This window comes from Oryctolagus cuniculus, chromosome 5, assembly GCF_964237555.1.
Source record: "Oryctolagus cuniculus chromosome 5, mOryCun1.1, whole genome shotgun sequence".
Taxonomy (NCBI): Eukaryota; Metazoa; Chordata; class Mammalia; order Lagomorpha; family Leporidae; genus Oryctolagus; species Oryctolagus cuniculus.
In genome coordinates this window covers 158,845,689-158,858,480 of record NC_091436.1, presented here as the reverse complement: position 1 = coordinate 158,858,480, position 12,792 = coordinate 158,845,689, and the positions used below count along the sequence as shown (strand labels likewise).

Sequence of the window (12,792 nt, the reverse complement as noted above, 5' to 3'; positions counted from 1 at the left end):
ATCTAGTAAGGGCCTAACACAGCCCTGAGGTCTATGAACTTTTAGCGAATGCTTAATCAGAGTTCAGTGTAGCTGTCCTGTTGCTTACCCCTTCCCAAGCTGCAGGAAGCACTGAGAGCTCACCTCTGTGCTCAACGGGAACTGGCTCTGAGGATTTCTAGTGTTGGAACAGATAGTGTACAGTGGCCAGGCATGCCGCAATCAGGGTTTAATTTGGTCCTGGGGACGCTGAAGCCACAAATAGAAACCTGCAGGCCCAGCCCGGCCACGCGCTTACTAGGACTGTGAGAAGTATGCAGCCCAGTCATCTTTGGGGTGTGGAAAATTTGGGCGATCCCCTGCGGGCTTCGTATTTGGGGAATTTCCACTGACAGCTGCTTCTGGGCCCCTGCTAGGACCCGGTGCTCGAGCAGCCCAGAGGCTGCAGCAGGTGTGGGAAAGAGGGTGGCGTTCTCAGCTCAGTCCAAAGGAGACCTGAGCTCACATCCACAGAGCAGCAGAAAAGCAGTAGGGAGGGAGCAGCTTTCTTGATGCCTGTTCCAGTCTTTCCTTGGGATGCTTGCCTTAGTGGGATATTCTTCGCTTTTAGATTGTTCTTGGGGTCCATTCTTACCAAATTTCTCCCATATAGTGTTCAACCGGGAAGTCCAAGGACAACAGACTCCTGTGTCTATACCCCAACCTGCAGGATCTTGGTGACACCTTAGTAGACTCAAACACATTAACCTGGGGCTGGCGTCATGGCGTAGCAGGTTAAGCCACCATCTGCAACACCATCATCTTACCTGAGCACCTGCTCAAGTCCTATCTGCTCCACTTTTTTATTTATTTATTTATTTTTATTTTTTATTTTTTGACAGGCAGAGTGGACAGTGAGAGAGACAGAGAGAAAGGTCTTCCTTTGCCATTGGTTCACCCTCCAATGGCCGCCGCGGCCGGCGCACAGCGATGATCCGATGGCAGGAGCCAGGTACTTCTCCTGGTCTCCCATGGGGTGCAGGGCCCAAGCACTTGGGCCATCCTCCACTGCACTCCCTGGCCACAGCAGAGAGCTGGCCTGGAAGAGGGGCAACCGGGACAGAATCCGGCGCCCCTACTGGGACTAGAACCCGGTGTGCCGGCGCCGCAAGGCGGAGGATTAGCCTAGTGAGCCGCGCCGCCAGCATCTGCTCCACTTTCAATCCAGCTGCCTACTAATGGCCTGGGAAAAGCAGCTGAAAATGGCCCAAGTGGTTGGCTTTCTGCCACCCATGTGGGAGACCCAGAAGAAGCTCCAGGTTCCCGGCTTTGGTCTGGCCCAGCCCTTGCTGTTGTGGCCATCTGGCGAGTGAACCAGTGGATGAAAACTCCCCCCCTCTCTCTCTTTCTCTCTCTCTCTCCATAACTCTGACTCTCAAAAAAAATCTTAAAAAAAACACATTTACCCACAGTAGACACATGCCACTTATAATTTTTTAAATGAATTAATTATTTCTTAAGGAATACAAGTCTCATAAGCACAACTTCAGGAATATAGTTATTCTTTGCACTGTACCCACACTCCTACCCCTCTTCCTTCTCCCTCTCCCCTTCACAGTTCCATTCTCCATTAAGATTCATTTTCAATTAAATTTGTACACAGAAGCCCAACTCTATACTAAGCAAGCATTTCAACAAGTTGCACACACACACACACACCCCACACACAAACTGAGAGCCACTTATAATTTTTAAAAAAGCCTCTCCCCCCAAAAATAATCCTAACTAGGGAAAATCAAAGGAGGAGTCATGAATCCTTGCTAATCACCTAATAATCAGCTTTGTTCAACCTCGCAAAATCTCGACAGTCTTCAGAAGTCCATCGTTTTCCATCTAGACTCTTTCCCAGGTACAACATACGACATTTATTGGATGAATTAATGGACATTCCCATGAAAGAGATTTTGTCAATGTCACCACATTCAACATGTATGAATCCCTGCTCCCAACAGGGAAATGTTTCCCATTATTTTTGGTAATTTATTTTCTTATAGCTCTGATTCACTTGCTATCATTCCAGGTAGACAGATACCTTTGGTAATCTCTATCTCTCTACATTTCTAGGTTGAGGGAAAAAATTAGGTGATAAGTTCATAAGCATACCTAGGTTACCAAAATGTTTATTTTTCTAGGAAGTTTGGGGTGCTTTAAAAATGGCCCAGGACTAGCAGTCAGATCTGGGCAATGGGAGCCATCATAGTTTTGACGCTAGCTTTGGCCTCACACAGGTGACATCTCATCTAGGTTCTCCGTAAAGTGAGGTTGGTCTGTCTCTCTCTTTCTCTCTCTCTCCCAATACTCGGCAATGCTAAATTTATGTGAACTTGACATCTGGCCCTATTTTCACCAGAGATCATCCTGCATGCAGGTCAGATCAAGGTAACAAATTCTGAGACGGAAGAAGTTGATCTGGGCACATGTAGTCGCCTTTCCAAAAAGTCAAGTGTCCTCAAATGAAGCTACTTCCATACTCCTCTTACGAAATTTAAATATCACTCCCTGCACATTTCTATCTTCCTACTTCCCCCAACCAGAAAGTTAAAAGAAAAGGAGAGAGGAGGAAAAACAAAACAAAACAAAACTCTTGTGTTATCTTCCTCCTTGATTCTTGGAAAATGCATGGGATCACTTCCTCTTCTTCCGTGGCTGCATCATGTCACCTGTGTGAGCAAGAACAGAGAGAAACCTCAGGCGTCAGGGTTCCAAAACAGGTATTTTGTGTGGCTAGAGATTCATCCTGACTTGGAGCAATGAGAAGTCAAGCAAAGGCTTTTCCAAGTCTAGCAGACTTGGATAAAATAGCTTCCACTAGTGCATGGGTGGAAGCAGTTCTATCTCTCTCCACTAGGCTCAGAGTAGCCAACTGACCACTGGTGCTCTTTGCCTCCATGCAGCTGTGCGTGTCTAACTGGAGGCACGGATTACTATTGCTTCTGGCAAGTGTTTGCAGAGTGTGTACAATCCACGGTGAAACTTTGAAACTTCAGAGATGGAGACAGAGAGACCACATCAGATTAGTGAGGAAACAGAAGATTGAGTGTTCATCTAATTAGGGTTATTCTGTTACCTCTGATCAAAGCATTGTGTCAGCCCATTTAGGAAAGCAGTAGCATATGGGATAGTTTTTAGTAAATTCAGTAAAGGCTTCATTCTACTGAAAGTATAGTATTATGCTTTATTATAGTATTTTTATGGAACGACTTCCATTTCTACCAACCTCCATACATCCATATATAGCCTTGTATAGATCTGTATATGAGCTTTACAATTTATAAAATTTTATTTAGACCTTATTATTCCTAAATATTGCCAAATACTGTGAATCTGATTTGAAAAAAGACTTATCCATTTATTTATTTGTAAAGCAGAGTGACAGAGAGAGAAAGAGATATTCTGCTTGTTGGTTCACTCCCCAAATAATTGCAACAGACAGGACTGACTGGACCACTTCCAAGCCAGGAGCCAGGAACACCATCGTGGTCTCTCACATGGGTGACAGGGACCCAAGTACTTGGGCCATCTTCCACTGCATTCCCGGGCACATTAGCAGAGAGCTGGATCACAGGTGGAGCATCCAGGCCTTGACCTGGTGCTGCGACATGGGATGCCAGTGTTGCAAGCAGCAGCGTAACCAGCTGCTCCACAACACCAGCCCTCCTATCCAGCTCTGGAAACTTCGCTCACCTACTGTCTTTTCCTTTATTCTGGAAGTCTGTTGGCGGCTCCAGTCTACTATAACAATAGCAGTATCATGCCCCTTAATCCCATGCTTCACCCATCAAACCCTGCTACCTCCATCCATTCTTTAAGTGGCAGTAGAATTAAATACCTTCTACCTTCACCCTGCTGGAACAGCCCTTGCCACAGTATGACTGGTGACCTTAAGCTCTATGGGGTCCCTTAACCACCATGAGGTCATTCTGCATGAAGGTCGAAGGCAGCAGATTCTAGGACAGCGGTCTCCTTGGTCACACAGCCCTGAGACCATCCCTGTCTCCACCCTCTCAATGTCTCTGAGATCAGAACTCCCCCTTCTTCTTGCTCCTCTTGCTTCCCTCAGCAGTGGAAACTCTGCCAGTCACTCCAGCAGCACCTAGTTCTACCTAGTATTTTTTAAAAGATTTATTTTATTTATTTGGAAAACAGAGTTACAGAGAGAGAGAGAGAGAGAAAGAGAGAGAGAGAGGTCGTTCATCTGCTGGCCCACTCCCTAGATGGCTGTAATGGCCAGAGCTGCACTGATCCGAAGCCAGGAGCCAAGAGCCTCCACGTGGGTGCAGGGGCCCAAGGACTCGGGCCATCTTCTATTGCTATTCTAGGCCACAACAGAGAGCTGGATCGGAAGAGGAGCAGCCGGGACTAGAACTGGCATCCATATGGAATGCCGACGCCTCAGGTCGGGGCTTTAACCCGCTGCGCCACAGCGCCTGCCCCTCTACCTAGTTTTGTAGGTTGTGTATTGCTTTCATTTCTACTTCCACTTTCCATTTTTCACGTGAATTCTGTCCACCCCAGTTAGACTTTCTCTATGTTAGATCTGAAAGCACGCTACCTTCTCTCTTCTGCAGGGTGTACCTTGAGCTCTTAATAAACTTTGCAATTGAACAACTGCCAATTCCCTCCCGTGCAAGAGTCTGGTCAACATAAACTCTCAGATGTGAGCCTCGTGTGGTCAGTCTGAGGATTTGAGGAGGGTTTTTAAAGTTTCCTTGGTCCATGTTGCTTACCAACCCCCAGCCCATTGAGCCCGAGGGCAATCATAGCCTCACTCACTCCTTCGGGTGCTGACGATGGCGACTCCCCTCCCTGTTTAATAAATGCAGCGGAATGCAAAGGTTTAGCAAGGACCAGAGGTGGCGCTGGGGAGTTCCATCAGGGGAGGAGCAGGTGGCTCCTCCTGCTTCATCCGAGAGTTCCTTCATTCAAAACCACGCAGCCCCAGAGCCCCAGGAAACCCCCACATCCCCACCAGCAGGCTGCAGAGGTCCCTGTGCGGAGCATCAGCAGTCATTGCTTTTCTGTAGAGGCGTAAATGGCATGAGAACTCAGAAATCGTGTTTTTCTTTTTTGTTTCTAGAAGGCAGAGGAGGGGTGGGTCTTTAAAGTTCTCAGGGAGTGGAGCAGTTTCTAGGTTTCTTTGAGTCTTCAGAATCTGTCTCTGACCATGTTTCTGTAGTGGGTGATTGGACATAAGGAAACTGTTGACTGAGAAATATTTCACATATGAGTATCTTATTCAATCTGAATCCACAAAATGGATTTCAAACTCTGATCGAGAAATAATGTTGTCTGTCCAAACTGTTACCCTCAATTCAAGGGCATTTTTCCACTGGAAGTCTCCCACTTGGCAACTCAGGAGTTAGAGCCTCCCCTACTTATCTTAGTCCAACATTTATCCTGGCACATAGTTCCAAGGGCTTGGGATATTTTAGGCCAAATGGTTAACCTTCACCTGTGCAAAATTTAAACATTTTCTCCTGGCCTGGCAAAGAAACCATTGTTTTAATCAACCTTACTGTGAATATTATATATTATTGTATACTTTATTATTGCAATATTTACAACAAGATATATAAAATAATATACATAAATAGTAAATAAAAATAGCATTCTCAAGGACTTACACCTATGTGTCTACACCATAAAAGCTACTCCTAGGCTTTCAAGTAAAATTTCGCAGAGCACTGATCTAGTTTCAATGGGCTGCTCTGGAGAAGGGTGGGAAGACAGTTGGCTGGGGGGAAGCCAGGGGCTACAGGGAAGGGGATTGAGGACTGATGAGCGTAAATCCGCAGCACAGCAGTTCCAGCAAGAAGACGCAGCTGAGCACTGGCAGGAGGAAACTGGGTGAGCAGAGGCTGGGTGAAGGGAGCTCCCAGACTCCCAAGTGGACTATCTTTGAGCACAGAGCTGTAAAGTTAGAAGATAAGAACAGTAAAAGGAAGCTGTATTTTTGTTTTTGATTAAGCATTGCTCCACTGGGACCATGCTTTAGAGTAGCATATGAGTCATCTCACGATAAATTTTTTTTAAAAAAATTTTTATTTATATTATTGGAAAAGCAGGGGTGGGGTGGGGGGAAGACAGTGGAGACAGAGAGGCAGAGACATGGATCCCCACATGGCTGCAAAAGCCAAGTTTGAATCAGACTGAGGCCAGGGGCCTGGAACTCCATCCAGGTCTCCCATGCCAGCCCCATGATACAATTCTTCTATTTTTATTTTGAAAAGCATTTTCTTTATTATTTTTTGAGATAATATATTTTTAAATTTATATTATAGTGAGAGGCTTATTGGCTCCATTAAAGAGTTTAGCAAACAAAAAGTCAAAAGACCATAGTCCAGTAGGAAAATAGGCAAGGGCTGTACACAATGATCAAAGGGAAATGCGTTCAACTTCACTCACACAAAGTTAATTTTAAAGTAGTCACAAAAGCCATTAAAGCTAGCATTCCTTTGCTGTGAAAGCATCAAGGATACTAGGTGAGACAGAAGGATCTTATCACAAATGTCTTCAAGGCTAAAACCAAGGGGATTGGACTCCAGGGCCTCCAAGCGACTTCCACAATAGAAGTCTCCTTTTACAAAACCTGGTCTATGAAGTGCAGAGCAGAGCAGTGCTCACTAAGGGCTGGGAAGCAGGGAGACAGAGAGGACAGAGGCACGTGGCACAGCAGGCAGGGCAGTCTGGTATTCCACAGCACCGTGGGGGGACTATAGCTTACACCCATTTATTTATTTATTTATTTATTTTTTTTTTGACAGGCAGAGTGGACAGTGAGAGAGAGACAGGGAGAAAGGTCTTCCTTTGCCGTTGGTTCACCCTCCAATGGCCGTTGCGGCAGGCGCACTGCGCTGATTCGATGGCAGGAGCCAGGTGCTTCTCCTGGTCTCCCATGGGGTGCAGGGCCCAAGCACTTGGGCCATCCTCCACTGCACTCCCTGGCCACAGCAGAGAGCTGGCCTGGAAGAGGGGCAACTGGGACAGAATCCGGCGCCCTGACCGGGACTAGAACCCGGTGTGCCGGCGCCGCAAGGCGGAGGATTAGCCTATTGAGCCGCGGCGCCGGCCTTCACCCATTTATTCTACATTTAACCAGAGATAGAGCTTCTGAGCACAAAGGAATGACAAACGTTTAAGGAGAGTGAAATGCTACTCACTGTGATCTGATCATTATACGTGGAACACAAGTACTGAATTACCAAACTCTGCCCCTTAAATACACAGAATTATTATATGGAAATAGAAATGTAGGAAAATGAATTTAAAAATAAATCTGGCCTTTGGAAAATAATGTTAAGTAATATTTAAAAATTAAAGACATAAATTGATATTATTCTGTCCAAGGCACCATCACCACGTCACTCGGCCAGCCCTGAACTCTCAGCTTATAAACTGTCTTTAGGAGAAAGAGGATCTATGGTCTCGGGCCCTGACCTCTGGCGTGTGTCCCTCCAGCCGTGGGTAAGCTGGCTGTCTCTGCAGCTGCCCCCACATATCAGAGACTCTGCCACGTCAGCCTGCAGGGGGTTAGTCCCTTTCTGGGTCTGCTGTCTCCTTTAAGTTGGTTTTCTCTTCCTGGGGGACTTGTGTCCTGGGGTCAGCATCCTTGCGTCCTATCATCAAGAGAAAAAGAAAATTAAGCGCTGACATGGCAGAGAAGGGAGGAGGAGACGGCCTGACACCACTTTCCCGCATGAGCCCTGGGCTTGTGGCGAGAGAGGTGTGCGGAAATGCAGGGTCGGTGTGAGCTAGACCAAGTCTGGGGCTCTGCGGTATTAACATAAGGAACATCGACGTGGAGGGGAGACGAGCAGTCTGACACTGCTGAAGAACACAGTGAGCAGGAGGAAGGCAACCGCCAAGGCAAGGACTGGCTCTCGAGCCCCTGCGAGCCGTTCCCGGGGCCTCTGCGAGCCGTTCCCGGGGCGTGCACTTTGGGGAAGCCTTGGAGTGCTGTATGCAGAAAAGAACATGGGGTCGCGTGTTCACGCAGGTGGCTCTGTTTCGTTTTGTGGTCAGGGCCACGCAATTTTGTTGGCTGTAGCTTCACTTTCAATTCTTACTCAGACATTTTTTAGTTAATAAGGATCTGTTCAGGATGTAACACATTTATGAACTATTCTGATACCCATTCTGAGAGAGAAAGAGAGACGCAGTCACTTACAACAGCATCTGTTACTCACATGAACATTCACACACGTGCAACATAAGTGAGGATCCATCTGTTGGTGCCAGTTTATTTGCTCATTGGGACTTAATTCTAGTAGAAAATTGGACATAGCTGCTAACCAATGAGGCTGCTTAAGAAGAGTTTTGTATTGGAAACAGTGATTTCAATAGTAATAAATATAGTGGAAAAATATTTTTAATTCAATGACTGTTTAGAATTCACTATAGAATAACAATTTAAAAATTAATCATTACTGAAGTCAATTAACTGATTTTAAAAATGATTGCTAACTCTGAGTAAGCAAGTTTTTCCTGAACTTCTTACATCTGACAAATTTCAAATACCTTGGTTTCATTTTTTTTAAATATAGATTTGGGGAAAGCATCAGAAATCTTTACCCAAAACTTTAAGGTGCCAAAACTAGCTAGAATCAGATGTCAACACCTCTGAAATGTCAACACCATTTTTTTTTTGCTGGATAATTTCCTGTGATTTGGAATCATGATTTGGGGAATAATTTTGATTATTCAATTTTTTAAGTGTTCACTTTCAAAGAGGATATCGCCTTGAGACTTTCTTAACCAGTCAAATTCTCCAGGACCAGAAAACACACAACAGATTCAAGTTGCCTGCTTATTTCTCCAGGGTCTTGATCTCCTCACACTGGGCCAGAACCCTCTAGAATTCGGACTCCACGGTACACAGGCTTGTGTCTCATACCAGCTCATAAATTAGGAGGAAGGTGCCACTTGTGCTACTGCTATTTGATAGAACGGCCCGTGGGCGGGGGATGTGGGGGCTGTATGTGACCCATCCAGAATCAGGGTGGGGTTCTTGCACTTCTCCTTAGGTGGGGAAAAAAGTCATGAGTATTTGGCAAACTGACTTTCTGGTAGTTACTTTTCCCACACAGACACACAAAAATATTCTGGGGGGTAGGGGAAGTGGGGAAGAGAATAAAATCTTCCACTGTAAAATCAACATAACAAAGAAGCAACAGGCTGCTGTCCCCCTATGATTTGAAAGCTTAGCTTACTGATGCATCCACAGTGCCCAAGACTCTCTAAATGAGAACTCTAATCTCTAGTACCTCATACAGGTCGAATATCCCTCATCTGAAATGTTTGTGGTCAGAGTGTTTCAGGTTTTGGAGTTTTTTGGACTTTGGAATATTTGCGTAGACTTTGCCCGTTGAGCATCCCTAATCTTGAAATCTAAATTCCAAAATTCTTCGAGTATCATGTCAGCATTCAAAGAGTTTTGGGATTCAGATGTCTAGATCAGGGATTCTCAACCTGCATCACTGAAGGTTGAGAAACAACCTAACAGGAGAGAGAGGAGAACTCGTCCAGCAATGTGCTGTTGACCTCGTCCAGCAATGCAATGGGTAAGAGCTAAGAGGCATCTGGACCACTGCTTTCCCACAGGGAATCGCATATGTGAACAGCTTTAGCGGGGAAACCACGATCCCACTCTTTCAAGCTAGGGATGGTACTACCTTATTCTCTGGGTTCTGAGCTTTTGAAACAGATGGTTTGTAGCTTTAAAGTGAAAGAGGTGTTGTTTTAGGGAGGAAGGCAGAGAATGTGGCAGAGGCCTGTAAGAGTGCCCATGCCCCTAGGCTTTTCCTTTGCCTACTTTAGTCCCATCTACCAAGTTCCATAGCCTTCTGTGCTGGACTAGTTTTTCCTTCTGTTTGCAGGAGGAGTGGATAAAAGGTAAAAAAAAAAGGGGGGGGGGTCCTCTGGGGATGAGAGAGAAACACACTGACCCCACTTCCAGTGGTTGAGCTTTTCTCCAAAGAGGTAGATGCCGGCGCTCAAAACAAAGCTGAGAGAGAAGAAGACTGCGAGACCGACTGGGCTGAGTTTGGCAAACACAGGATACACCCACTTGCCCGTCTCAGAGTAGATCCACAGGACCCTGTAGAAAACAACAAGCCACAAAGGTCAGGCTATTGCAGGGGCAGCAACAGACATCTTCTCAGCATTGATGGGATGTCATAGCTCAGGCAGGCGCTAAAACACGTATGAGGGGCGGGGCCAGCATTGTAGCGTAGTAGGTTAAACATCCCATATGAGCACCGGTTCCAGTCCCAGCTGCTCCTCTTTTGATCCAGCTATGGCCTGGGAAAGCAAAAGATGGCCCAAATGCTTGGGTCTCTGCACCTGTGTGGGAGACCTGGAAGAAGCTCCTGGCTTCAGATCGACTTGACTCTGGCTGTTGCGGCCATTTGTGAATGGACCAGCGGATGGAAGACCTTTCTTTCTGTCTCTCCCTCTCTCTGCCTGTAACTCTGCCTCTCAAGTAAATAAATAAAATCTTAATTAAAGAAAAAAAAAGATATGAGGGGGTATTTGTCAACAACTGAAGTAGCCAAAGACCTGTGGTTGCTATTTTTTCCAGACAAATTTTCTTGATCCAATAAGGCATCTTGCTTCATGGGTTGGGCTGGGCTGGGCTGTTTTACCTAATCCATTAAAATTCAGTATTGGCAAAAGAATATAGGAGAACACAGAGCACATCGTTAGCCAAAGAGAGTGAGCGAGAATGGGAATGAGTCCTTTCCCCAAGATGTATCATTGCTGAGACATTGAACCTAAGATGGCACTACTTGCTGGCTCTCAGAGAAGTGGGTTTGTTTTCATGTGTGTCTAAGAGTCAGGCGCAGCTTTCCATAGCTCGCCAAGTCTACTGAGTTGGGAGGGGCAAAGATGGAGCCTTATTGCTATACTACTATGATATGCCTGGGGTTTAATTGTTAGCTCTAATTTTAGCTCTGCATATAGTCATGGATAGAGTGTTAAGTAGTAGCAATGGATGAATTTACAGAGAGGTTCCAATCTTGCTCATATGTGGACCAGAAGCCATTTCACTAAAGTCACGTGAAGGGAAAGAAATGCTAGGAGAGGATCTGGGATGTTTGAGTGGAGCCTAAATAGGCAGCTTGCTGGAAACCAACTGCACTGAAGATGCCAACATCCAAAATAACTTAAAAATTAAATATGGGGAAGCTGATGCATCAGCTATAGTTCATAATTGGTTAACAGTGCAGAGTTGGAACCAAGCTTCTGCGATTCTAAGTCTAGCACTGCCACCCATTAGCTATGCTGCATTCAGACATTAATTCAACCTTTTGGTTCCCCTCCCCTACTATTTAAGGTGGAGATCCATCAGCACACATCTTATAAAGCTGTTGGAAGGGTTACAGGAGTTAACGTGTATTTACTACATATGTATGTTCTATGTCAGCTATGTGGGACAAGGCCTGGCACATTGCAATCATTTGACAGGAGTTCAAACGCTTCCATCTCCTCTGAGAGGTGGTGCAGAGAAGGTGTTCCCAGAAAGCTTTCTTGGAGCTTGCCGATCCCCATAACCACATAAGCTGGGTTATGCTTCCGAAGCAGCAAAATTCATATTTGGATACTCCAAGTTGCCAAATGACTTAAGAAGAACTTAATTGTGTGCTTAACTAAATTTTCAGAAACTCAAGTGTGATCTCAACCATTTCAAATAATTTAAGTCTGTTTGATGTTTTGTAGAAGAGACAGGGCTAAAATTAAGGGCCAGGATAAAATGAGTCAAAGAAGGCCCCAGGGTGTAAAATTTCATAGATGATCTCTATGTCCCCAAGAGTACAACCAGAAATGTGGAAAGGCAAAAGCAACAAGCACATCCAACAGTGTGCAATGGGAAATAACATTTGCAAATCAAAGACCTAACAGAGGACTAATACCCAGCATATAGAAAGAACTTCTATAAGTCAATGAAACCCCTGAACAATGAGTTACAAGTAGATAAAGAATTTAAACAGACTTTCTATAGAGCAGATACACAAATGGCCAATAAACATACCAAAGGATGCTCAATTTGCTAGTGACTCAATAGATGCAAATCAAAACTCCTTTGAGATACCACCCCTCACCCACTAGGCTGGTTACTGTGAAAAAAAAAAAAATCAGAAAACAATAAATGAATGCTGCCTTTCACACTGCTCTTTCAACAGATCTCCACCTTGTCAGAAAAACATCTGAGCTCCTGAAGGCAGCCTACCCAGACCTGTCCTGCCCACTGTCCACTCCCTATGGGATCCTTTTGTTTATTTTTAAAATTATAATCATATTTTACTTATAAAAATAAAAGAGGAACGTAATTCTGGTAATGCTACCACATGGATGAACCTTGAGGGCTTTACATTGAGTCAAAGAAGTTCATCACAGGACAAATACTGTAGGATTCCATTCACGTGGGGAATTTAGTATCAAGTTCATAGGGATGGAAAGTAGAACAGCAGCTGTCAGAGTCTGGGGGGAGGAGAATGGGGCATGAGTGTTTAATGGGCCCAGAGCTCCTGTTGGGAAGGGAAGTTTCTAGAGATCAATGGTGATGATGACTGCACAATACAGAGGTACTTGATACTGTTGAACTGTACACTTAACAATGACTAAGTTGGTAAACTCTGTGCTTTGTGAACTTTACCATAATTTGAAAAAAAATGTAAGGCGGCATCAGTCTCAAAGTTGACCAAGTCAAGGGCCAGCATTTGGGCCCTTGTGCTGGCTGTGCTGCTCTCCCAAGCCCATCTAGATGCTTTTCTC

General features: G+C 45.1%; 1 protein-coding gene across 7 annotated transcripts in view; it reads right to left on the bottom strand.

The window, feature by feature from the left end:
• Positions 1 to 1,430: 1,430 nt before the first annotated feature.
• Positions 1,431 to 12,792, bottom strand: part of ADTRP (androgen dependent TFPI regulating protein) — a 70,013-nt gene continuing 58,651 nt past the window's right edge. For 3 of the 7 annotated variants that reach the window (XM_017344905.3, XM_051855115.2, XM_070074407.1), the window contains 3 exons: positions 9,963 to 10,114; positions 7,456 to 7,634; positions 1,776 to 2,678 (listed from right to left, as the gene is read on the bottom strand). In XM_017344905.3, the coding sequence (XP_017200394.1) occupies positions 7,549 to 7,634; positions 9,963 to 10,114 (238 nt within the window). In that variant the 3' untranslated portion in view covers positions 1,776 to 2,678; positions 7,456 to 7,548. Of the gene's footprint in view, positions 2,679 to 7,455; positions 7,635 to 9,962; positions 10,115 to 12,792 lie in introns of all 7 variants that reach the window. The other 4 variants (XM_002714177.5, XM_051855116.2, XM_070074408.1 and 1 more) reach the window with 2 other exon arrangements.